The sequence below is a fragment of the Anthonomus grandis genome, chromosome 10 (assembly GCF_022605725.1).
Source record: "Anthonomus grandis grandis chromosome 10, icAntGran1.3, whole genome shotgun sequence".
NCBI lineage: Eukaryota > Metazoa > Arthropoda > Insecta > Coleoptera > Curculionidae > Anthonomus > Anthonomus grandis.
Genome location: NC_065555.1, coordinates 3,475,198 through 3,502,438, shown reverse-complemented (window position 1 = coordinate 3,502,438; position 27,241 = coordinate 3,475,198). Strand labels below are relative to the sequence as shown.

General features: G+C 36.5%; 2 protein-coding genes and 2 long non-coding RNA genes across 6 annotated transcripts in view; 1 reads left to right on the top strand and 3 right to left on the bottom strand.

Moving 5' to 3' along the window:
* Window positions 1-12,031, top strand: part of LOC126741688 (uncharacterized) — a 78,083-nt gene extending 66,052 nt beyond the window's left edge. Inside the window, exons 3-4 of the long non-coding RNA XR_007662286.1 lie at window positions 11,694-11,813; window positions 11,875-12,031. This is a non-coding gene — a long non-coding RNA (uncharacterized LOC126741688). The remainder of the gene's footprint in view (window positions 1-11,693; window positions 11,814-11,874) is intronic.
* LOC126741686 (protein sprint) overlaps window positions 1-14,119 on the bottom strand; it is a 188,003-nt gene extending 173,884 nt beyond the window's left edge. For all 3 annotated transcript variants that reach the window (XM_050448215.1, XM_050448216.1, XM_050448217.1), the window contains exons 1-2: window positions 13,949-14,119; window positions 10,611-11,210 (exon numbers count right to left, since the gene is read on the bottom strand). In XM_050448215.1, coding sequence (XP_050304172.1) covers window positions 10,611-11,197 — 587 coding nt within the window. In that variant the 5' untranslated portion in view covers window positions 11,198-11,210; window positions 13,949-14,119. The remainder of the gene's footprint in view (window positions 1-10,610; window positions 11,211-13,948) is intronic.
* Window positions 14,120-14,559: 440 nt separating this feature from the next.
* Window positions 14,560-14,978, bottom strand: LOC126741690 (uncharacterized). Its single transcript, XR_007662288.1, has 2 exons — window positions 14,775-14,978; window positions 14,560-14,704 (listed from the first exon to the last, which is right to left on the bottom strand). It is a non-coding gene; the product is annotated as an uncharacterized LOC126741690 (long non-coding RNA).
* Window positions 14,979-16,747: 1,769 nt separating this feature from the next.
* Window positions 16,748-22,051, bottom strand: LOC126741165 (UDP-glucosyltransferase 2-like). The gene is made up of 5 exons (XM_050447510.1): window positions 21,789-22,051; window positions 21,310-21,723; window positions 17,591-17,792; window positions 17,300-17,531; window positions 16,748-17,244 (listed from the first exon to the last, which is right to left on the bottom strand). The coding sequence occupies exons 1-5, from the start codon at window positions 21,980-21,982 to the stop codon at window positions 16,754-16,756; spliced, it is 1,533 nt and encodes a 510-aa protein (XP_050303467.1). The 5' UTR covers window positions 21,983-22,051; the 3' UTR covers window positions 16,748-16,753.
* Between the last annotated feature and the right edge of the window lie 5,190 nt (window positions 22,052-27,241).

Sequence of the window (27,241 nt, the reverse complement as noted above, 5' to 3'; positions counted from 1 at the left end):
GGTTTTTCAGCTTACTCCCACTGTTTGTCCTTAAGCTTAAAGTGACACAATAAAGAATATAATTATAATGTAATGCTTTAGTATCCATATGCTGATGTGCGAGATGAAGTTAAAATCCATAGCAGCAACAGAGAAACTGTTTCCTTCCTTAATGGAAGAAACTGCTAAAGAACAAAGGCAAAAAAACAGAATTTAGAAAATTGTATTAATTTTTTGGGCCAGATTCAAAAGGCTGGTTAAATTTATAAAATTATTTAGTATCCTCAGTGTAGTTTTAGGATTCAGTATACTTAAAATGTAGTGTCTTGTATAAGATTTTTAGTTTTTAGTATAAGCATTTATCTTTGTTAATTTTCACCTAATCTCTCCTATTATGCACAATAACTAAATATGAGGCAAACAAATTAATAAATATTACATTCAGGATGTAAAGTGTGTTTTTTACAAGTAAAACTTGTGTCTTTTAAACGCATAAGTTATAGACCGCTAGATAATTTTTAATGTAAAAGTTTATTTAAAAAAAATATACTTCCACTTTTCTGACTACATAATTACTTTTTATCAAAAGAGATTGGTACGAAATATAGAGATGGGGGTTTTCACGAGTATATTATTATAATAATATATCATAATATGTATTAATTAAAACAAAAACAATAATAAAGGACATTGAATATGGCAGCCAAAATCCCCATTAATAATCACCACCAAGTAAAAATAAATCTCAATACCCAAAAAAAGGAAATATATAAAATTTGAAGACAAACCAAAACATTTTACTCTTTTGTGTCAAACAGTAAATATTTAATGCCTTAATACACAGAATAAATGGGCCTAAGTAATTCGTACCACCCATACTCTCATTACTTGTTATAAACACCCCATTGATGGCGCTAAAAACTAAACTTATTAAATTAAAATTTTCGGTTAAACTTATTTTATGTACTTAAATCTTATAGTTAAATTAAATATTATTTTGCTATCAACTATCTTCAATTTCTAACTTAATAAAACTAAACCCAAAAATCCCGAATAATAAAGTTTTAAATACAAATACATTTTAAGGCCGGACCTGTGCAACTTTTCACGATTGACTGGCTGCGACTGAGGTCAGGCATCTAACAAAATAGTACGTGGGCGCATTTAGTCAAATTTTACGAATCAAATTTATAAATTCTAAGAAAAATGCTTAAAACATTTATTTATTTAATGGAATGATTAAATATCGCTTAGAATATTACTTTATGACTCCATTTACATAAAATTTTCCGATTTAAACATGCATGTCATGGGACAATACAAGCAACACCGGCACACGGACTATTCGCGGCACATCAAAGATTCTAATAGATCTCTGAACTGAACTATAACGTGGCAAACTCCGCCCATCAAGTATGTTCTCGATTGCCAACATCTCACCGCCTAAAAAAAGTTTAGTGGGGGTTTAAGTTGTGACTGATTTAAGTGGTGATTCTGATAAGTGATGACATTCGAAGACGTGGCATTGTTTGTCTTAAAAATAAAACATATTGGACAGTAATTTGTTTTATTTAAAGCCTAATTATTACAGGTAGTTAACTTAACGCGAACTTTTTCTTCCTTTTCTTGTTGTTGTTATTAAATTTTTCTTTTACAAGCAGTTGAGTTACTAGAGCGCATTAACTCGTCATATCCGCTCTCTTTCCATTTCAAACCGAGTCTGTTGATTTTAGACTTTGGAACCTATTGAGAGGTCGGATGTAGGACTGAACGGTCGCGGCCATGTTTGTTTTAAAGTATTTGAATTTTAATCGAGCGTGCCATGACTATGACAAAACTTATTCTCCTTTTACCTTAAAACGTGTATATACTCCTACCACCGCATAAACTATGTAAATAAAAATTCATTGTTTTGTTATTCCACAGGCACTATTATTGCCAAACAAAAAGGCATTTATTAGCATCGTACATTGTACCGAGTGTCTCGCTTACCCCATGAACAGCAGCCATATTAATCTCCATAAACGTTTTAATACCTCGCGGAAGGGAAGTAGTAGCATGGCGAGGTGGGTTGGCCTGTTGAATTCACAATTACTGGAAAAACGACGGACAAAAATGCCAGACGCAATTTGTTACTTTTAAACCTCCCATTTCCCCTGAAATTTTTTTTATTTTTCGGGTTTTGTCGCATCGCAAACAAACATACGGCAGTGTTTTTTTTTATTGTTTTGTTTTAATTCAAATTTACGCGCCTAAAGTAAAATACGACTGAACGGGAGGTTGAACATTCCCAGTATATTCACACCACGATTAAAGAATATTCGAGGCTATACAGGCCGTCGTAAAAAGAAAATTGATTTTTTTTAATATGGGTTATGAGGTTTAACAATGAGATAAGATTTGACACATATTTGATGAAAATCGGATGGATGTAAGGGGCTTTTCCAGAGTTTTTGGAATACAAGATGGTCTGGAAAGGTGTGTTACTAAAGGATTTTAAAGTGGATGTCGGTGAAGAGAGAAAGAGTGGGACTTTCTGGGTTAACCATAGGAGAAAGATTTATGATTTTTGTTAAAAATGTGCAGATTTGGCTGTTTTATTAAATGTTGTGAAGCTTATCTTCACTTTTAAAAGGTTTTGGAGAAATACCTTAAATAGGTGTCCAATGAATTTATTAGAAGAAGCTGTGTTCCAATTTTTACAAATCTAGCTCTCTTAGTTTCAGAGATATGAGCACTTTGTTCCTGGATTCCCAATTTTTTTTTTAAGAATTTGTTTAATTCAACTTCCAAGAGTAATAATTCTACTTTTAAAAGTATTTGGGAAAACCCTGAAATAGGTGTCCAATGAATTTATTAGAAGAAGCTGTGTTCCAATTTTCACATCTCTAACTCTCTTAGTTTCAGAGATATGAGCACTTTGTCCCTGAAATCTCAATTTTTTTAAAGAGTCTTTTTTTTTGTAACTTCCAAGACTAGTATCTCTACTTTTAAAAGTATTTGGGGAGAATGCTGAAATAGGTGTCTAATGAATTTATTAGAAGAAGCTGTATTCCAATTTTCACATCTCTAACTCTCTTAGTTTCAGAGATATGAGCACTTTGTCCCTGAAATCTCAATTTTTTTAAAGAGTCTTTTTTTTTTAACTTCCAAGACTAGTATCTCTACTTTTAAAAGTATTTGGGGAAAATGCTGAAATAGGTGTCTAATGAATTTATTAGAAGAAGCTGTATTTCAATTTTCACATCTCTAACTCTCTTAGTTTCAGAGATATGAGCACTTTGTCTCTGAAATCCCAATTTTTTTAAAGAGTCTTTTTTTTTTAACTTCCAAGACTAGTATCTCTACTTTTAAAAGTTTTTGGAGAAAACCCTGAAATAGGTGTCCAATGAATTTATTAGAAGAAGCTGTGTTCCAATTTTCACATCTCTAACTCTCTTAGTTTCAGAGATATGAACACTTTGTCCCTGAAATCCCAATTTTTTTAAAGAGTCTTTTTTTTTTTTTAACTTCCAAGACTAGTATCTCTACTTTTAAAATTTTTTGGGGAAAATCCTGAAATAGGTGTCCAATGAATTTATTAGAAGAAGCTGTGTCCGAATTTTCACATCTCTAACTCTCTTAGTTTCAGAGATATCAGCACTTTGTCCCTGAAATCCCAATTTTTTTAAAGAGACTTTTTTTTTAACTTCCAAGGCTAGTATCTCTACTTTTAAAAGTATTTGGGGAAAATCCTGAAATAGGTGTCCAATGAATTTATTAGAAGAAGCTGTGTTCCAATTTTCACATCTCTAACTCTCTTAGTTTCAGAGATATGAACACTTTGTCCTTAAAATCCCAATTTTTTTGAAAGGTGGTTTTTTTTTAACTTCCAAGACTAGTATCTTTACTTTTAAAAGTATTTGGGGAAAATCCTGAAATAGGTGTCCAATGAATTTATTAGAAGAAGCTGTGTTCCAATTTTCACATCTCTAACTCTCTTAGTTTCAGAGATATGAGCACTTTGTCCCTGAAATCCCAATTTTTTTAAAGAGTCTTTTTTTTTTAACTTCCAAGACTAGTATCTCTACTTTTAAAAATATTTGGGGAAAACCCTGAAATAGGTGTCGAATGAATTTATTAGAAGAAGCTATGTTTCAATTTTCACATCTCTAACTCTTTTAGTGTCAGAAATATGAGCACTTTGTCCCTGAAATCCCAATTTTTTTAAAGAGACTTTTTTTTTGTAACTTCCAAGACTAGTATCTCTACTTTTAAAAGTATTTGGGGAAAATCCTGAAATAGGTGTCCAATGAATTTATTAGAAGAAGCTGTGTTCCAATTTTCACATCTCTAACTCTCTTAGTTTCAGAGATATGAACACTTTGTCCCTAGAATCCCAATTTTTTTGAAGGGTAGTTTTTTTTTAACTTCCAAGACTAGTATCTCTACTTTTAAAAGTATTTGGGGAAAACCCTGAAATAGGTGTCCAATGAATTTGCAATTCATTGGACTCATGCATTTGCATTCTGCTTGCAATAATAAAGCTAAACTTCCAGGCAGAACCAGTAATGCGGGTTGCCTATAATTAACCGGAAATGGTTTCAGTTAAGGCGACTTGAGACGGGCCAGAAATCGGCGCCAAATTTAAATTACAAATTTGACTTTAAAATGATAAAATCTGTAATGGATGACTCAACTGTCATAAAAAAAGAAAGAAATATTGACTCGTAGGCAACCAGCCGCACCCGCAATCTGGGTTGCCTATAGTGAACCATAAACAATTTGTTATGACGGATGTGGTGCCCTCTATTAAGGCCCAACCGGAAGTTCATCGAACCTCGTCCAATTAATCAACAAATCCGGCGCCAAATTTAAAAAATGTTATTAATGGCGGGAAATTTAATCTTTAAAAAATAAGATTTGAAATTTCAAATATTTTTTAGTTTCCTATTTATTTAGTCATCTATTGAAAATAAAGCAACCATAACCTGAAACGCTCAGAAAATTTATTTTATATTCCATAGACGTCATATATGCTTCTTAAGCGCAACTCGGACATTAAATCGGCCAATGTGGCGCCAAATTTGAAAATTTAATTATGCGCGGCCTATTTTATACTGAAACAAATCTATTACTTCAAACTGTCATACGGTTAGGCTGGATTTTCATGCATGCGCAAATTACTTCTTATTGGTTATACTACACTGATCATCGCAGATCTGTTAATGACGTCATACTGGAACAATGGTAGAAGGGTGGTATCATCAACTGCCTAGAAAAATAAATAAAATAAATTCGCCCAGGCAGTTAAGGCAATCTTTAACTTAAACGAGAAGATCGGAGGAGTGACGTCATCAACTGCCTGGAATAATAAAAAAATTCGTCCAGGCAGTTGATGTCATTTTTTACTTGAACGAGAAGATCGGAAGAGTGACGTCATAAACTGCTTGTAATAATAAAACTAAACTTCCAGGCAGAACCAGTAATGCGGGTTGCCTACAATTAACCGGAAATGGGTTTTGTAATAGTTAAGGTGACTTGAGACGAGCCAGAAATCGGCGCCAAATTTAAATTAGAAATTTGAGTTTAAAATGATAAATCTGTAATGGATGACTCAACTGTTATAAAAACAGAAATAATGACTTTTAGGCAACCAGCCGCACCCGCAATGTGGGTTGCCTATAGTAAACCATAAACGATTTGTTATGGCGGATGTGGTGCCCTCTATTAAGGCCCAACCGGAAATTCATCGAACCTCGTCCAATTAATTAAAATCCGGCGCCAAATTTAAAAAATGTTATTAATGGCGGGAAATTTAATCTTTAAAAAATAAGATTTGAAATTTCAAATATTTTTTAGTTTCCTATTTATTTAGTCATCTATTGAAAATAAAGCAACCATAACCTGAAACGCTCAGAAAATTTATTTTATATTCCATAGACGTCATATATGCTTCTTAAGCGCAACTCGGACATTAAATCGACCAATGCGGCGCCAAATTTGAAAATTTAATTAGACGCAACATAATAGTGGAAGGAGAAATCTATCACTTCAGACTGTCATACGGTTAGGCTGGATTTTCATGCATGCGCAAATTACTTGGTTATAATACATTGACCATCAAAGATCTGTTAATGACGTCACACTGGAACAATGGTAGAAGAGTGGCGTCATCAAGTGCCTAAAAAAATAAATTCGCCCAAGCAATTTTTAATTTAAACGAGAAGATCGGAGGAGTGACGTCATCAACTGCCTGGAATAATAAAAAAATTCGTCCAGGCAGCTGATGCCATTCTTTTACTTGAACGAGATCAGAAGAGTGACATCATCAGCTGTTCAATATTTAAAGTCAGGGGCGGCGTGGCGGAAACTGGCGCCAAATTTGAATTCCATTAGGCACGAGAACTGTTAAAAAATTAGAATTATTTATATATAGGCAACCAGCAGTACCAGAAATGCGGAATTGGTTATGTATGGAGATGTGACGCCCTCTAGTAAGACTCAAAGACAAAAATTTTGACATTTAAATTGACAAGAGGTGGAGCGCTTTTTAATCTGGCGCTTAATAGCAAATAAATCATATATTAAAGAAATTCAATTTTTTTACCAGCTGCTAACTATCGCCATCTACTAACAATAAAGGGACTATAACGAAATACTGTCATTTCAAATTGTACAATTGTTCTATTCACCAACGCATCTAGCGTCAAATTTGAAAATGTTATTAATGGCGGGAAATTTAAAAACCCAATTGAGAGAATCTTAGGCTGGGCTTCCATGCAGCATGCGTAAAATGGTTCTTATTGGTATAAAATACCGACTTCTTATTGGTGATAATACTGAGTGCCATTGAATATCTTTTGATGACGTCACGCTGGAACGTGTTTTGATATGACATCAAAAACCTACCGTCACGACGGCAGAAAATTGAAGAATAACGTCACGAAATGTTTGTAATTGTAAAAAAAATCTTTCAAGCAAGATGAGATATGCGGGTGGCCTATAGTTAACATCGGAAATTGTTTATTTCCCATTTAATAAAAATCCAATTTGCTCCTTATAAACGAGCTGCTCGCGTGTCGAACACCGGTGAAACTTCATAAAACTCGTTATCCAGTCGCGTGTCGAGTGAAACTTCTATATATAATATTGTTTTTCACCGATATTGGATGGGGCTTTAACGACGACCTTAACAGCTCTATCCCTATTGTGTCCTAAGAGCTAAAAAAAATCCTATACACAAAGAAACTCTCCTGTTGTGTTTCCTCCCTCACACACCTTTCCAAGGGAGAAAAGGACAAACAAAAACTCGAGTCCATTAAGCCCTTGCCTACACTACGGTTAAGCAAAGTATTTTCCCCACTTGTCTTAGTATATAACACCTGCTTCCCATCCCTTTTATTCTTCAGCATTAGGTGAATGTCATTTTAAAGCCTCATTGATAAACAGTTTTGGAGCGGTGAGATGTTTGAAACGTGTCTATGACAACTGCGCAGCGTTCAGAGCTAGTTGGCATACATGTACATCTCACCGCTGGTTTAATGTTTAATAATAAATAAAGCCTTCTTGAAATTTATTTCTCGGTTCCTTAAGGTTAATGCATCCCCAAAGGATCCCACGACAAGCGAAAAAAGAGACGAACTAATCTAAAAAATAATTTAGCGGAAACGCGTCAACGACAGGCCGGAAGTGTTGAACAATCAAAACTTTTATAACTGACGGGTGGAAGGGCGAAGGGAGGGTCGTTTACAACATTATTTCAGACCTCAAGGGAGCAATGTAAACGCCTAATCTCCATCTAGAAGTTTACAGTCGTAAATAAAGTGCAGAAGGAGGAGGAGGAGGAGGAGGAGGAGGAGGAAAAAGTAGCAAAAGAAAGCGACGAGAGTGAAGGCATAATAAATATCGTCGGCTTTTTAATAAAAGTGGTTTGCGGGGGTCGTTTTTTTTTTATCATGAGATGTGTTATAAAGGGGATTTTTCGTTTGTCTTATGACGTACTAGAGGATCTAATCATTAAAGTGAAATGAAGGGGATTGGATGTCAAAAGAGACAGTTCTCATCAACTCCTTGTAATAACAACAAAATCCATCGTCCAAGCAGTTGATGACGTCAATCTTCTGCCATCGTCACAGTAGGTTTTGAGTTCATGTCACGTAAACAAACGTTCCAGTGTGACGTAATTAGCGGACGCTCGATGATAGTCATTAGTCAACGTATTTATCACCAATAAGAAGCCGGTATTTTAATTTAATAAGAACTATTTTGCGCATGCATGGAAACCCAGCCTAGGACAGTTTGAAGTTATTGATTTCTGTCTCCTTTACTTTTAAATCTTCCGCGTCTAATTAAGTTTTCAAATTTGGCGCCACATTGGCCGATGAAATTCGACGACCCAGTAATTTTAAATTAATTTTTTGACCGTTTAAGGTTCTCGTTTCTTAATTTTTAATAGATGACGGCACTAGGTAGCGGTTATTGAAAAAATGAAAATTGAAGTTTTAACTGTGCTATCCTTTAAAAAATCTATTTTCAAATCTCCCGCTATTAATAATATTTTCAAATTTGGCGCCAGAGGTTCCATCATGTATTTTTTTAAATTTATAACAATATATCGTTATCGTTCCTTTACTTGTAATAGATGGCGACAGTTAGCACTTGGCATCTCTTAAGAACCTAATGTCTAAAAATTGGCATCTATATTAATCTAATTGGCCAACTTCGTTTAAATGTCAAAATTAGTTAAAAATAGTTTTAATAGACGGCGCCACATCTGTCATTCAACCCGCAATTCTGGTGCTGCTGGTTGCCTAAATGAAGTCTTCCTTATAAAATTCTATAATTATAAAGCTTTTCCGGCCTATTGAAATTTAAATTTGGCGCCAATTTTGACAAAGCCATCCACCACTTTGAAAATTGAACAGCTGACGTTAGACTGCCTGGACGATTTTTTTAATTATTCAAGGCAGTTTATGACGTCACTCTTTTTTCTTGAACAAGAAGACCAGAAAGAAAATCGTCCAGGCAGTTGAAGTCATTTTTTACTCAAATGAGAGAATGACGTCATCCTGGAACTGTAAAAAGCCTCCTAAGCAGTACCAAGTGCCTATAGTTAACCGGAAATTGTTTTTTATGACAGATAAGGCGCTCGTCTTGGAAGACGTGGCAGAAATTGGCGCCAAATTTGAATTTCATAACTTCTTCCAGGAAGTTGAAGCTATTTGAACTTAAATGGAACCATCATAAGAGTGACGTCGTCACTCCCTGGAATAATAAACAAATTCGTCCAGTCAGTTGAACCTTTTTTAAGTCAAATGAGAGGATCAGAAGAGTGACGTCATCAACTGTTTAATTTTTAAAATGGTAGGCGGAGTGGTCGAAATTGGCGCCAAATTTGAATTGTATTTTGCACGAGGAGTTTAAAAATTGACTTAAAGACAACCAACATTACGAGAAGTGCGGGTTGCCTATTGTAAATCGTGGACAGTTCTTTATGACAGATTTGGCGCCCTCTATTAAGGCCCAGCTCGAACTAGTTTTGACATTTAAATTAAGTTGGTCAATCGGGTTCAATAACCTCTACCTAGTGCTGTCATCTATCGCAAATTAACTAGCCATGACCTTAAACGGTCAAAAAAAAGTAATTTTTAACTCCAGGGTCGTTGTTTGCCAATGCGGCGCCAAAATTGAAAATTTAATTAAGCGCGGGAAATTTAAACATAGAGGAGGGAGAAATCAAACTGTCATACGGTTAGGCTGTGTTTCCATGCATTTGCAAAGTAGTTCTCATTGGATTAAAATACTGACTTCTTAGTGGTTATAATACATTCACCAATGAGACGCCAGAATTTTAACGAATCGAAACTTCTCGTACCCTTGACACCCGTGAATGACGTCACACTGGAATTACGTGATATGAAATCAAAATCTATTAAACCATACATGATTGCAGAAGATTGACGTCATCAACTGCCTGGAATAGTCAAAAAATTCTTCCAGGCAGTTGATGACGTCAATTTTCTGATCCAATTAAGTAAAAAAAAAATGGCCTCGACTGCCTGGAAGAGTTTTGTTTTTATTCCAGATAACTGATGTTAATGAGAAGATCGGAAGGAACAGGACAGACGATTAACATTTAAAACCTCGTCTGGACCAGGAATATCGATTCCCCTAAAACTCCAAAAATCATTTTTAACCATACGTCTGGACTCTTTTGCGTTAATAGTTTGAAAACAAACGCCACACAGTCCAAAATTTATGGAATTAATATCCGGACTACGTGCAACGAAATTCGAAACTTGGAGGAGGGGGGTTTGGCACACAATTAGTTCCAGGTATTAATCATTTCGGAGACGACGGTGTTTTCCAGAGGGGGGGAAAACGACGGTCATCTGTTTACAAACGATAAATTTTGATTTATCGAAAATGGGAAAATGCGAGTTTTCACGTAAAATAAAACGCTTTTTCCCCCCCGTTGATTTTCCAGCGAAATTGCACACATTTTAACCTTCACAACATACACTTTAATACTCACAATAGCAACTCATATTGTTTAAATGTCACTTGTCAAAAATCATTTGTGTGCTACTAGACATTTACTGACAAGTGACATTTGCAAAAATATTTATGTAACAGTAAAACTCACTCACCTGTCAAGCCTCTCGGGTAACCTATAGGAACTCCCGCTGCACTGCGATATCCTTTTCGAATCACTCACTTCACTCACGCTCACCTCACTATTCGCGATACTAAGAGTCTCCTTTAAAAACTCACTGTCCAACGCACTCTCCGGCACCGCAAAGTTTCTAAACGAGTCGATTTCTTTGGTGAACTCCTCCAGGATCTTTTTGGCTTCTACGTCTGGTGTCAATTGCTCCCTAAAATATCCTTCGAAACTCATCAGAGTTTCATCTGATTGATGCTTATATGGTCTCGGAGGTACTTTGGGAGGTACCCTAACAGGGGTGGCTCTAGGCGGTACCTTGGGAGCCCTCTGTTCATCCCCAAGAGGTTTTTTTATTAATTTGGCCCTTGGGATGTACGTTTGAACTTCCCCATCGTGCTGTTGAAACTGATAAGAGGTCGTTTTGATAGTTTTACTGTCGATGACTAGCTTCAGGTTCACTTCTAAGTTGCTGGCGAAGTTTCTTTTTGGTACTGGTGGTCGTTCCAGGCTGTTGAAGAAGTTTAGGACGTCCTTGAAGCTGGATGGACTGGTGGGGGATTCTTCGGCCATATTGAGCACTTCACTGTAACAACAAGGATTTTTATGACAAAAAAAGATGTGATTGTTATATAAAGGTTGTATAAGGGTTTCACTAAAAAACCCAGAATCTTTGAATCAGCACGTTATCTTAATGGGTTTAGAAGGTGTTTGAAAAAAACTGTAACCGAACTTCTAAGAGGGTTTTGTCGGAAGCCTTACTAGTGACGCCACCCAAAGTTCTGAGGGCTATAACTCAAAATCTATAATAGTTAGCAAATAGTTGTATAAGACTTTTTTTAAGTAAATTTTATGAACTCTTAAAAGTTGTTTAAATCACCCTTCTAGATGAATTATTTCAAAAGTTATTTGGTTAATTGTCGAGGCCGTCGTCCCAAGACCCTAGCGACGTTACCCAACTTTCTGAAGGCTCTAACTGAAAAACTGTAATAGTTAGAAACTAGTTGTATAAGACTTTTAAAAAAAAAATTATATGGACTATTAAAGGTTGTTTAAATCGCCCTTCTAGCTGAATTAGATCAAAAGTTATTCGTTAAATCGTCGAGGCTATCGTCCCAAAACCCTAGTGACGTCACCTAAACTTCTGAAGGCTCTAACTGAAAAGCTGTAATAGCTAGAAACTAGTTGTGTAAGACTTTTTTAAAACAAATTATATGAACTATTAAGAGTTGTTTAAATCACCCTTCTAGCTGGATTAGTTCAAAAGTTATCCGCTAAATTGTCGAGGCTGTCGTTCCAAGATCCTAGTGACGTCACCCAAACTTCTGAAGGCTCTAACTCAACAGCTGTAATAGTTAGAAACTAGCTGTATAAGACTTTTTTTAAATAAATTACATGGACTATTAAGAGTTGTTTAAATCACTCTTCTAGTTGAACTAGATCAAAAGTTATCCGTTAAATCGTCGAGGCTGTCGTCCCAAGACCCTAGTGACGTCCCTAAACTTCTGGGGACTATAACTTAAAAGCTTTAACAGTTAGAAAATAATTATATAAGACTTTTTTTAAATAAATTATATGGACTATTAAGAGTTGTTTAAAACACGCTTCTAGCTGAATTAGTTCAAAAGTTATCCGTTATATTGTCGAGGCTGTCGTCCCAAGACCCTAGTGACGTCACCCAAACTTCTGAGCACTATAACTTAAAAGCTATAACAGTAAGAAAATAGTTGTATAAGACTTTTTTAAGATAAATTATATGGACTATTAAGAGTTGCTTAAATCATCCTTGTAGCTGAATTAGTTCAAAAGTTATCCGTTAAATTGTCGAGGCTGTCGTCCCAAGATCCTAGTGACGTCCCCAAACTTCTGAGGACTATAACTTAAAAGCTATAACAGTAAGAAAATAGTTGTATAAGACTTTTTTAAAATACATTATATGTACTATCAAGAGTTGCTTAAATCACCCTTCTAGCTGAATTAGTTCAAAAGTTATCCGTTAAATTGTCAAGGCTGTCGTCCCACGACCCTAGTAACATCCTCAAACTTCTGAGGACTATAACAAAAAAGCTATAATAGTTAGAAAATAGTTGTATAAGACTTTTTTAGAAGAAATTATATGGACTATTAAGAGTTGTTTAAATCACCCTTCTAGCTGAATTAGTTCAAAAGTTATCCCTGAAATTGTCGAGGTTGTCGTCCCAAGACCCTAGTGACGTCACCCAAACTTCTGAGCACTATAACCTAAAAGCTATAACAGTTAGAAAATAGTTGTATAAGACTTGTTTTAAATAAATTATATGTACTATCAAGAGTTGTTTAAATTATCCATCTACCTGAACTAGTTCAAAAGTTATCCCTGAAATTGTCGAGGTTGTCGACCCAAGACCCTAGTGACGTCACCCAAACTTCTGAGCACTATAACTTAAAAGCTATAATAGTTAGAAAATAGTTGTATAAGACTTTTTTAAAATAAATTACATGTACTATTAAAGGTTGTTTAAATCACCCTTCTAGCTTAATTAGTTCAAAAGTTATCCGCTAAATTGTCGAGACTGTCGTCCAAGACCTTAGTGATATCACCCAAACTTCTGAGGACTATAACTTAAAAGCTATAACAGTTAGAAAATAGTTGTATGAGACTTTTTTTAAATAAATTATATGGACCATCAAGAGTTGCTTAAATCACCCTTCTAGCTGAATTAGTTCAGAAGTTATCCGTTAAATTGTCGAGGTCTCGTTCCAAGACCCTAGTGACGTCACCCAAACTTCTGAACGCTCTAACTGAAGAGCTGTAATAGTTAGAAAATAGTTGTATAAGACTTTTTTTAAATAAATTATATGAACTATCAATAGTTGCTTAAATCATCCTTCTAGCTGAATTAGTTCAAAAGTTATCCGCTAAATTGTCGAGGCTGTCGTCCAAGAGCTTAGTGACGTCACCCAAATTTCTAAAGGGTATAACTCAAAAGCTGTAATAGTTACAAACTAGTTGTATAAGACTTTTTTAAGGCAAATTGCCTGTTGTATAAGAATAATTTTGATTCATATTTTTACCTAAAACCGTTTAAAAGTTATTCATTAAATTTCCCAGCCGGCCGTGCCAAGACCCAAGTGACGTACCCAAACTTCTCAGTCCAATATCTCAAGACCTATAAGAGTTACAGAACAGTTGTATAAGACTTTTTCCAATCAAATTCTTTGCTTTATTAAACCACCTTTAAATCACCCTCCTACTTAAATCCGTTCAAAAGTTATTTATGAAATAGCTGGACCTGCTCCCTAAGACCCCAAATAAACTTCAGTTGTATAATACTAACTACACACCTCTCTATTAGCTATTTTATTATTAATCCATGAATCGTTCATAACCTATAAAGAAAAAACACAACAAAAGCACATTCATAACATCGTAATCATCATCGATACCCGGAGAATGACTAAAAACAAAAAAAATGTTGCAAGTTAAGCAAGGGAACGACGACGCGAACGAACGAACGTCACGGAACGTACTGAGCTTAAGTCACTTAAGTGCGGTTAATTGGATTTAAATGAATCACTTTTGCTGATAATAATAATAATTGTTGGAAACCGATTGTTACTTGGTATAGATGAACGCACTTCTCACTCTTACGTACCGTATTGAAATGTAATAAAGTGAGAGCCGGTAATTGGGGTTTTTACGTCTGTATAAGGGTCTGTTTTATGTACATAAGTTTGTACGTCTTAAGGGTCGGATTTCTGTTTATATCGGTATATACCCATTCAGTTTCTTATCTATCAGTTCATATACACATAAATAATGAAAGGAGCAATGACTCAATATAAAATAAACCCAAAATGATGATTCAAATTTTATTCTAAAAACCAAAATTTTCCCAAAAAGGTCATATGCCTATATACTTGCCTGTCAAATCAGTCATAACAAACCCGGAAACCTTACATAAGTCTATATATTTTCACACATTCACTTTCTACATACAACAAAATAGCCGCATTAGAATAATGAAAAAATGCGCTCAAATGGTACCTAAACCATTACGGTGTCGCTCACCTACTGATTCGGAAATCTTCAGGTACTACCTAATGGCAAACCATTAATTAATCATTTATTACGAGTATTTATGTATACGTTATCTAATAACCCCATTACCTGAGCCCGATGAAGCGGTCATTGTCGCTTCCTTATGTTGATTTTGTCGGCCGACCGATGAATTTCCGATTCCTGACTCATATTTATATTAAAATAAGAACCGACGGTTTATTAATTATTTATGTTGCGCCTTAGCCTTATTGCTTTTATATGGATTTGTTGCGCTGAAAAAATGGGGGTGGCTTGACGTTTGAAAATGGCGCCATAAAGATGATGACATCTGTCAAAACTCGTTCAAATTGTCACGTCACATATGGTAAGTTAGGTTATGTCGTTTTTTTTTTTGTTGAAATAAGTGTTTTTATTACAATCAATTAAAGTCAGATCTCTTTTGAATCACATAATTATCGCCTCAACAGTCTCAATTTAATAAATTCAGTTCAATTTAAAAGTTTATTGGCGTTTTTAAGAAGTGGGTCAGTAACTAATAAATGACATACGTTCGATTATCCCACGGAAAAAAGTTGATAAGGGAGACGAAGACGGCAATAGAAACGTATGGTGTAGTATAACTGACAGCCAGGGTTTAAAAGTTAGGTTAGGTGTGTTGAGTCGCGTTCAATAATTTCTGTATTAATATTATAAACTTTATTATTGAATAAAGAGTTATTGTGGAGAGTAAATCAAATGCAAAAAAGCTTAAATATGCGGTAAATATTTGCTAGAATGTTTCTTTAATATCAGGAAAACGAAATAGAGGTGCTAAATCTCCCAACAGGTATCTTAATCTAGAAGAGAAAAATCAACTTTCAAGGTAATTTTGCGCTTAAATTTGTTGATCAAACAATAGAAATCACAATTATATTGTAATTATAACAATGAGTTTAAGTCAGATTTTCTTTTAAAACAAATTCACTTGCATTTAAAAAGTTTAATCGCGTTTTAAAAAAATTGTCCGCTATTTAGAAAATGACATACGTTCGATTACTCCACGTAAAAAAGTTAACAAGAGTGACAAGGACAACGATAGAAACGTATGGCGTAGTATGGCCGACAGCCGGGGCTTAAAAGTTAGGTTAGGTGTGTCGAGTTAGTTTCAATGTCTGCAACGGTGCTTGTAACTAGTTTATTATTGAACGAATAACTGTACAGGTGGTAAAGTAAAGGTAAAAAGGCTGAAACATGCAGTAAAGATTTGCTGGAAAAATCCTTTAATATCAGGAGAAAGAAACAGAGCTGCTAAATCTCCCAAGATCATAAGAGCAACTATAACACCTTTCAAGGTAATATTAAGCTCAAATAACGACAAAATTATTTAAGTAATTAAATAGTAATCAACATTTTTTGATAATATTTGCCAATAGCATTTAATCATAAATATAATAAACTATTAATGACTGACGTTCTCCGGAGTTCACCTTAAATCAATATTGATTAAGGCGACTGCATCCATATTAAACATCGATCGGATAACATCTGTTTACTCACTTTAACCCGGAGATACTGTCTATAGAATATCGTTCCTTATCTTGTATATACATACAAGACTTGTGCGTGGCATATTAGAGCGAGATGTGAAGGACATTTGTTATGAAAAACATAAAAAATCCGTTTTATTTGGGCCCCGAAAAGGCTCAATTTATGCCCCGTATGTTAAATCGCAAGGATTTTTTAGGTCTATCTTGAAAAAGCATTATTTTATTCATGGATTCTGACCGCAGTATGAGCTAAAAGTGCTTTTAAATCGTCTAAGTTTCATCCTTAAAGTAAGTATAGGCTTACTACCTGAACAAATTAATAATATGCACTTTTATAAGTAACTTTGGTACTTCTTCAAGGTCTGACGAGTTTCCTTGTCTAACCTAACCTTACATAACCTAACCCACTCAACGGCATCTGACAGATGTCACTTTTGACATATCTGACATTTGACTTTAACATTTGTCACCCTGATGTATCTGGACGCAATGCACTGTTGCCAAAATCACTAACTTTTCCTTAAAAAAATTATGTTTTATTAACACACTAAAAAATCGACACTAGTTTTGCTTTATTTTCTTCTGGTTACGTCTTCTGTTCAAAACAAACCTCACACCTAAAACCAACAAATACAGTAAAGCCCATAAGCTTGTTACAACTAAAACGAGTAAATCCAGCATATAATACTGATACCAACGAAGTCTTTTGGCATAACTCTGCATTTTCGGTGCACCCTGGTTCCTTATGACGTACTCGATCCAGAACGTTGCCGTATCTGCCGCCGATAAGGGTCTATCCAGAAACTCTCTGGAAGCCTTTTTAGCATTCCCAGCATACTTGGAGTCATTCAAAAGCGTACCGCAAGCATCCAGAATCGATGCTGTACTGATATCCTCGAGTACCAAGCCGAAACCCATTAACTCAGCATGTCGGCTATTATGCCTTTGATCCGCTATTATCGGGAAATTCAATATGGGTACCCCGCAATAAATACTCTCTTGCATGCCCATTATACCTCCGTGGGAGAAGAACAGTTTCACCCTAGGGTCACCTGAAAAATAGTTGGCAACCCTGGATTAATGACGACAAACTCCCTGAGCGCTTACATAATAAGTCCAGCTGTGGCACCCAACTCTCCAAATGGACATTTTTGGAGAAATTAAGGTTTTTACTCAAGTTGGCGACGTTTACCCTCCATATGACGTCATAAGGCAGCTGCGCAAAGGCGTCTAAAATACCCTGAAGAGTTTCATCCGGAAAAGTCTCAGCGGCAAACATCGATCCAATGGAAAAGTATATGGTGCCTTGCGGGTTGCCGTCCAACAGCTTGTCCAAGTGCTAAAAGGTAATAAGATAAGTAGCTTATAGCAGAATAACCTTATTTAGTAAGTCGTTACCTTACTCAAAGGCTTTGGGGGGTTTATATGCAACCCACCGATCTCGATTACGTTAGGAGGTAAAGGGCGGGCGTCGTGAATGCTGAAGTGAGTGTTGCTAAGGAGCAGACTGCTGTTGTAGGCTACTTCTTCTAATGGGGGCATTTGGGGGCCAAAGAACGCACGCGCTACTTGGTCTGCTTGGTTCATACTACGCCAAAATCTAAACAAGAATATTCCTGCATCTCATCAAAACACAAGTCAACCTGAAGTTTGACAACTCAAGTTTTTATAACATCACTGTATCTTCTAGTTCTCTTTTAGTTCTAGAGTCTATTAGTAGTCTGTTAGTAAGTCCTCACTCCCCAATACCACCTTAAAATACTCATTACTCATCAGAGACTTCAGGTAGTTGATACGTTAATCTCAAAAGATAAAGCGCCACCTATTAAGACGCACTGAAACTAATTTTTAAAAGATAAAAGTGGTAGGAGGCGTGGTCGAAATTTTGGCGCTAAATTTAAATTTTATTAGGCGCGACGAGTATAAGTTACAGAATTTTCAAAGGATTATCCAACCGTTGAGCTTAGAATAACACCGAAATTCTTGCAAGCAATTGAACGCATTTTTTACTTCAGTGAGATGACGTCAATCTACTCAATGATATAAAAAATTACTTCAACTGCCTGGAAATCAGATATAGCGCCCTCTATTATGATGCGACGGAACTAATTTTCCAGATCAAACTTGTAAGGAGCGTGTCCGAAATGTTGGCGCCAAATTTAAATTTCAATAATCATTGGAAACTTTCAAACTATAGAATAACTTGATCGTTATTGAGAAAAAAAAAATTGGATTCGGCTTATAGGCAACCTACAAAACAAGACATGTGGGTTGCCTATAATTAAACGGAAATGGTTCTACGTGATACGTATGGCGCCTCCACCGAGTTGCATTGGAACTAATTAAAAATCAAAGTGGTAGACGGCGTTGTCGAAATTTTGGCGCCAAATTCGAATTTTATTATGTTCGATGCCAGGACTATAACCGAAATTCTTCCAGGGACTTAAAAGACATTTTTTACTTCAGTAAGATGACGTCAACAACTGAACAATTACGCCAACTACTTGGAAGAATTTCGATTTTATTCTAGGCAGTTGATGACGTGAATCTGCTCATTAATGTAAAAAATTACTTCAATTGCCTGGAAATTAGATAAATCGCCCTCTATTAAGTCGCACCGGAACTAATTTTCAAGATCAAACTTGTAAGGAGTGTGTTCGAAATGTTGGCGCCAAATTTGAATTTCAATAGGCATCAGAAACTTCCAAATTATAGAATAACTTAATCGTTCTTGAGAAAAAAAAATTGGATTCGGCTTATAGGCAACCTACAAAACAAGAAATGTGGGTTGCCTATAATTAAACGGAAATGGTTCTACGTGACACGTATGGCGCCCCTACCGAGTTGCATTGGAACTAATTAAAACTCAAAGTGGTAGGCGGCGTTGTCTAAATTTGGGCGCCAAATTCGAATTTTATTATGTTCGAGCTGTACAAAAATTATAGAATCAGCAAGGGATGACCAAACTGTTGTGCCTGGAATATAACCGAAATTCTTCCAGAGACTTAAGAGACATTTTTTACTTCAGTAAGATGACGTCAACAACTGAACAATTACGCTAACTACTTGGAAGAATTTCTTTTTTATTCTAGGCAGTTGATGACGTGAATCTGCTCATTAATGTAACAAATTACTTCAACTGTCTGGAAATCAGATAAACCGCCCTCTATTAAGACGCACCGGAACTAATTTTCAAGATCAAACTTGTAAGTAGCGTGTCCGAAATGTTGGCGCCAAATTTGAATGTCAATAGGCATTGGAAACTTTCAAATCATAGAATAATCGTTGTTGAGAATATATACTTAAAATTTGATTAGGCTTATATAGGCAACTTACAAAACCAGAAATGCGGGTTGCCTATAATTAAACGGAAACGGTTCTACGTGGCACATATAGTGCCCCCACCGGGTTGCATTGGAACTAATTAAAAATCAAAGTGGTAGGAGGCGTGGTCGAAATTTTGGCGCCAAATTCGAATTTTATTATGTTCGATGCCAGGAATATACCCGAAATTTTTCCAGGGACTTAAAAGACATTTTTTACTTCGGTAAGATGACGTCAACAAGTGAAGAATTACGCCAACTACTTGGAAGAATTTCGATTTTATTCTAGGCAGTTGATGACGTCAATCTGCTCATTAATGTAAAAAATTACTTCAACCGTCTGGAAATCAGAGAAACCGCCCTCTATTAAGACGCACCGGAACTAATTTTCCAGATCAAACTTGTAAGGAGCGTGTCCGAAATGTTGGCGCCAAATTTGAATTTCAATAAGCATTGGAAACTTTCAAATTATAGAATAACTTAATCGTTCTTGAGAAAAAAAATTCGATTCGGCTTATAGGCTACCTACAAAACAAGAAATGTGGGTTGCCTATAATTAAACGGAAATGGTTCTACGTCATACGTATGGCGCCGCCACCGAGTTGCATTGGAACTAATTAAAAATCAAAGTGGTAGGCGGCGTTGTCAAAATTTGGGCGCCAAATTCGAATTTTATTATGTTCGAGAAGTACAAAAATTATAGAATCTTCCAAGGATGACCAAACTGTTGTGCCTAGAATGTAATCGAAATTCTTCCAGGGACTAAAAGGCATTTGATGACGTCACCTTCCTGGAAGAATTTCGTTTTTATTCTAGGCAGTTGATGACGTCAATCTGCTCATTAATGTAACAAATTACTTCAACTGCCTGGAAATCAGATAAACCGCCCTCTATTAAGACGCACCGAAACTAATTTTCCAGATCAAACTTGTAAGGAGCGTGTCCGAAATGTTGGCGCCAAATTTGAATTTCAATAGGCATCAGAAACTTCCAAATTATAGAATAACTTAATCGTTCTTGAGAAAAAAAAATTGGATTCGGCTTATAGGCTACCTACAAAACAAGAAATGTGGGTTGCCTATAATTAAACGGAAATGGTTCTACGTCATACGTATAGCGCCCCCACCGAGTTGCATTGGAACTAATTAAAAATCAAAGTGGTAGGCGGCGTTGTCAAAATTTGGGCGCCAAATTTAAATTTTATTAGGAGCGTGGAGTATAATAACTGAAATTCTTTTAGACAGTTAAAGGGATCTTTTACTTTAATGAAATGACGTCACAAAAAATTACGTCAACTGTCTGGAAGAATTTTGTTTATATTTTCTAATTTTAAGATCAAAGTTGTAGGAGGCGTGGTCGAAATTTCGGCGCCATATTTGAATTTTATTACGTTCGAGATGTACACAAATTATAGGATCAGCAAAGGATGACCAAACTGTTGTGCCTGGAATACAACCGAAATTCTTCCAGGGACCTAAAGGCATTTTTTACTTTAGTAAGACATCTTCAACAAGTAAGAAATGACGCCAACTTCCTGGAAGAATTCCGTTTTTTATTAACATCAACCCTCTGATCTTATCCTTCTTATATTCCAATATATTTGTGATAATTCCACTTCGCTTCCTCGTCCTATTTTTCAACCAACATCGTTCGCATATTATTAAAGGTGCGCACACATGTGAGTACCAAAAACCTGATTGCAACGAACTATAGAATCTCGTTGGCGCATGCTCAGCACATCATAACGCCTTAAAGATACGTACAAAAGTAAGATTTGTCGACAAATGTACTTACTTGTAACGTGCGACTGCGTACTGCCAAACGTTCTGCGCCCTCTGGAATAACGTCATTTCCGCCCCAAAATCCCCATAATAATTGGGAACGTACGACGGATTATCCGGTACCCCGAATCTCTCGTTGTTCCAGGGCAAGGGTAAGCTCGTACTTACCAGGACGCTTGGGATATTAAAGTGCCACGCCCACGGTAAGACGCATTCCGAGGTAAAGAATTCGGTTATGAATAAATCGTATTTTTTTGTGGCGTTTTTAAGCTTTTCGAACTGGGGGTTGTTGTAGAGAAGGAGGCATTGTTGATGACCTGGTTTGAATAGCATCTTATCTACAATATCAATGAAGCTTCGTCCAAGCAATTTGACTGAGAAGCTGTTAAGAAACATGTTTGAGCTTCCCAAGTTAATGTGGCTTATTCTGTAGAACAAAGAATAAAGATTCTTCGTTAGCTGGATCTATTGGTTGGGATCAATGCATCTTACCCTTCCATATTAAGGTTCTCCAAAGGAAAATGAGACAGCAGATCCACCTGGTGGCCTTTGACAGCGAGAGCTTTAGCCAGTTCCTCGAACATCCTGGTGTGGCTTAAGGAATCTATCGGGGCTATCATTAGAATGTTATAAGGATGTACCTCAGGGAAGCTTTGCAAGACCAACAATGTGATCATCAGGATCATTGTTAAACACGATAAATGTGGCAATTTTCACTCGAAATGTTTTTCGGTATTCTAACGCAGTTGGTTTTGTCAAGCATTATCGCGAAATAATGGAAAAAAAAGCGGTTACACTTAAGTAATAACCGTTATCACTCGTAATTGGTGTGCGATCTAATCGATGTAATACTAATTTGTAACCCTAATGTGACAGTGTAATTATACCTTAAAAAAAAGTTGCGGGAAAAAAAATTTGAAATGTATTAAAAGGCAACTAGAAGAACCTAAAAGGCGGGTTGCCTACCAGCTACGATTCGTATAGAATGATATAAGGCGCCCTCTACTAAGGAACTAATTTTTAAGGCGCGGTCTTGAATTTTATTATGCGCGGGAAGTTTGAAAGTTATCGAGTAGCTCTGAAAATAGGAGAAGAGTGCAGGTTCTCGATAGTTAACGGAAGTTTGCCAAACCAACGACAACAATGAGGGGCGGGAAATTTAAAACTTTAGCGCTAGAAGCAGTAGAATTTCAATTTGGGATTTTTGATTTTTCGAAGCTATCGCCATCTATTAGAAATAATGATAACCTTAAACTCTTAAAAAAAATTAATTTCGGCCTCTTAGTGGTGATAATAAGGACATCGCGCATGGTCGAACTTGCGTTAATGACGTAACATTGGAATGTAAATTACGTCATATACTTAATTAATATACGCGAAATTGTGCTCTAGTGTGCGCGTAATGGGTGTAATTGCTAATTTGCTACCCTAAGGCGATTCGTGTCTGACAGTGTAATTATTCCTCAAAAAAAAAATAGAAATATTTTCATCTTACAGGCAACCAACAACACTAGAAACGCGGGTTGCCTATAGTCAACCGAAATCGGTTCTTAGTGACATATGAGGCGCCCTCTACTGAGGTGCACCGGAACTAATTTTTAAGGCGCGGTCTTGAATTTTATTATGCGCGGGAAGTTTGAAAGTTACCGAATCGTTCTGAAATAGGAGAAGATATATATTTGGTGTAGAGGCAAACCAGGAATGCAGAGGCTCGATAGTTAACGGAAGCTTGCCAAACCAATGGCAAAAATAAGGCGCGGGAGATTTAAAACCTTTAGCGCTAGAAGCAGTAGAATTTCAATTTGGGGTTTTTGTGAAACTATCGCCATCTATTAGAAATAACGATAACCTTAAACTGTTAAAAAATTAATTTCCAAGAACATTTCCGGGAAAATCGGCGCCAAATTTAAATTTCATTACTCGCGGGTCATTTAAGAGTTCCCTTCGCCATATAGGCAACCAGCGGAACCATTAATGACTTAATGTGGGTTGCCTATAGTTAACTATAGACGCTGCTTGTGGCAATTTGGGCTCCCTCTAGTAAGCCGCACCAGAACTAATTCCTAAGGAACCAAAGTGGGAGGAGGCGTGGTCAAAATTAGCGCCAAATTTGAATTTCACTATGCGCGGGTAATATAAGAATTCCCTTGGGCATATAGGCAACCAGCAGAACCAGTTATGCGGGTTGCCTATAGTTAACCAGAGACGCGTTTCCTTGTGACATTTCGGGTTCCTGAACTAATTCCTAATTAATCAAAGTGGTAGGAGGCGTGGTGAAATTGGCGCCAAATTTGAATTAGGTGTGGGCAGCTTATTATAAATGATTAAATCTTTAGGTGGTGATTCAAACATTTATAAAAGAAAATGAAAATAATATTCGGGTTATAGGCAGCCAGCACTACCAGAAATTCGAGTTGACTATTGTGGCGTCCTCTATTAAGGTTTAACTCGAGCTAATTTTGACATTTTATTGAAGTTTGCCGATCAGTCTTGAAGGAGGCGCGCTCAAACTTGGCGCCAAATTTGAATTTCATTTTCTCAAAATTTGAACGAAAGAAAATTTTAAAAATTGTGGAGGGCAGATTTGTAGGAAGGACGTGAAAGTGGAATAGTCTAGACAGTTGTTAAGTAGTTATTTCAGGAGCATCAAGCATTCGTATTAGACACTAATTTCCAGTTAAATCCAGATTTCCAACTTTAACTATAGGAAATTTAAAAAATAAGAAATACTGGCCTCTTATTGGTGATAATAACGAACTTACGTTAATGACGTAACATTGGAATGTAAATTACGTCATATACTTAATTAATGGGTGTAAATCTGCGTAATGGGTGTAATTGCTAATTTGCTACCCTAAGGCGATTCGTATTTGACAGTGTAATTATTCCTCAAAAAAAATAGAAATATTTTCATCTTATAGGCAACCAGCAACACTAAAAACGCGGGTTGCCTATAGTTAACCGAAAAAGGTTCTTAGTGACATATGAGGCGCCCTCTACTGAAGTGCACCGAAACTAATTTTTAAGGCGCGGTCTTGAATTTTATTATGCGCGGGAAGTTTGAAAGTTACCGAATCGTTCTGAAATAGGAGAAGATATATATTTGGTGTAGAGGCAAACCAGGAATGCAGAGCCTCGATAGTTTGCCAAACCAATGACAAAAATAAGGCGCGGGAGATTTAAAACCTTTAGCGCTAAAAGCAGTAGAATTTCAATTTGGGGTTTTTGTGAAACTATCGCCATCTATTAGAAATAATGATAACCTTAAACTGTTAAAAAATTCATTTCCAAGAACATTTCCGGGAAAATTGGCGCCAAATTTAAATTTCATTACTCGCGGGTCATTTAAGAGTTCCCTTCGCCATATAGGCAACCAGCGGAACCATTAATGACTTAATGTGGGTTGCCTATAGTTAACTATAGACGCTGCTTGTGGCAATTTGGGCTCCCTCTAGTAAGCCGCACCAGAACTAATTCCTAAGGAACCAAAGTGGTAGGAGGCGTGGTCAAAATTAGCGCCAAATTTGAATTTCACTACGCGCGGGTAATTAAGGGTTACCTTCGACATATAGGCAACCAGCAGAACCAGTTATGCGGGTTGCCTATAGTTAACCAGAAACGCGTTTCCTTGTGACATTTCGGGTTCCTGAACTAATTCCTAATTAATCAAAGTGGTAGGAGGCGTGGTGAAAATGACGCCAAATTTGAATTAGGTGTGGGCAGCTTATTATAAATGATTAAATCTTTAGGTGGTGATTCAAACATTTATAAAAGAAAATTAAAATAATATTCGGGTTATAGGCAGCCAGCACTACCAGAAATTCGAGTTGACTATTGTGGCGTCCTCTATTAAGGTTTAACTCGAGCTAATTTTGACATTTTATTGAAGTTTGCCGATCAGTCTTGAAGGAGGCGCGCTCAAACTTGGCGCCAAATTTAAATTTCATTTTCTCAAAATTTGAACGAAAAAAAATTTAAAAAATTGTGGAGGGCAGATTTGTAGGAAGGACGTGAAAGTGGAATAGTCTAGACAGCTGTTAAGTAGTTATTTCAGGAGCATCAATTATTCGTAGTAGGATTCGTAGTACCAGATTTTCAACTTTAACTGTCTGTCTAAACTGGTCACCCAAGGGGATTCCCGTGAAAATTGGCGCCAAATTTAAAAATTACGTAGTATAGGCCACCAGCAGAACCATTAATGTGGGTTGCCTATAGGTAACTATAGACGCTGCCTTGTGCCTATTTGGGCTCCCTCTAATAAGCCGCACCGCAACTAATTCCTAAGGAACCAAACTGGTAGATGTGGTCAAAATTGGCGCCAAATTTGAATTTCACTATGCGCGGGTAATATAAGAATTCCCTTGGGCATATAGGCAACCAGCCGAACCAGTTATGCGGGTTGCCTACAGTTAACCAGAGCTGCGTTTCCTTGTGACATTTCGGATTCCTGAACTAATTCCTAAGTAATCAAAGTGGTAGGAGGCGTGGCGAAATTGGCGCCAAATTTGAATTTCATTTTCTCAAAATTTGAACGAAAAAAAATTTTTAAAATTGTGGAAGGAAGATTTGTTGGAAGGACGTGAAAGTGGAATAGTCTAGACAGTTGTTAAGTAGTTATTTCAGGAGCATCAAGCATTCGTATTAGACACTAATTTCCAGTTAAATCCAGATTTCCAACTTTAACTATAGGAAATTTAAAAAATAAGAAATACTGGCCTCTTATTGGTGATAATAACGAACTTACGTTAATGACGTAACATTGGAATGTAAATTACGTCATATAGTGGTGCAGTGGTGTGCGCGTAATGGGTGTAATTGCTAATTTGCTACCCTAAGGCGATTCGTATTTGACAGTGTAATTATTCCTAAAAACAATATAGAAATATTTTCATCTTACAGGCAACCAGCAACACTAGAAACGCGGGTTGCCTATAGTCAACCGATATCGGTTCTTAGTGACATATGAGGCGCCCTCTACTGTGGTGCATCTGAACAAATTTTCAAAGCGTGGACGAAAGTGCGCCATATTTGAATTTCATTATGCGCGGGAAGTTTGAACGCTATCGTTAACAGTTACCCTTCTTCTTATTGGTTTTAACAGAAATGTCTCGTACCGTCGCACTTAACTGTTAATGACGAAACATTCGAATTAATTAACAATCACATCAAAGCCTACTATGACAATGACAGTCTAATTTTCAAAAGCGCCATCTGTTGATTGGCAAATCGTTTGTAAAAATAAATTTTATCTAAAACCTCCAATAAAAAGGGTAAAAAGGATGTGAGGGAGAGAGAGAGAGGAGGGTAATAAATGGCCGTGATCCGTACCGCAAACATCTAAAGTAGGATCCCTAAGGAGTCATGTGCGGGACCAGTAAATTGATTTCCCGGACGTCGTGCGATAAATATCGCATCGACGACGCGGTCACGTGACTGGAAAAGGACACACGGACACCCCGGAGTCTCCGGAGTGTTATTAGGAGAGCCGGAGTTTTTACGGATAAACGAATGCCGGCGTCTCGCCTCGATGGATACAAATATTTACGGACCCGGAGGGTTTTCATAATTTACAAATTGAATATTCCGGAACACATGCAGCGAGTATTGAAAAGTAGGCGCAGTTAGTTAAAATATGGCGGGAAATTCAAACTGGCCTCTCTTAGCGGTTTTTTTCGTCAAAACCCCAAGTAAGGTCCGAGGTCTCTTAAAGGTACTTTATATGTTGAAACTCACCCCGATCCCTTAACCCTTTGACGATGTGCGATGCAAATTTCACCGTCAACATGTTGTGCCAATGACGTAACTAGTCAAACTCCACGGGTTAAACGGTGAAATACGGCCGTAATTCGAACGGACGTGTGCGCTTTTTATAATTTTGATCGGATGTGCGGTCGTAAAATAAACATTAGCGCGTTATGTGCCCCTCGTAATTTTCACGTTTTGGG

Coding starts and splice junctions, on each gene's coding strand:
- LOC126741165 (XM_050447510.1), bottom strand. CDS start 21,982: ATGATCCTGATGATCACATTGTTGGTCTTGCAAAGCTTCCCTGAGGTA. Junction 21,724..21,788: donor GAGAACCTTAATATGGAAGG/GTAAGATGCATT, acceptor TTTGTTCTACAG/AATAAGCCACATTAACTTGG. Junction 17,245..17,299: donor GCCACAGCTGGACTTATTAT/GTAAGCGCTCAG, acceptor ACTATTTTTCAG/GTGACCCTAGGGTGAAACTG.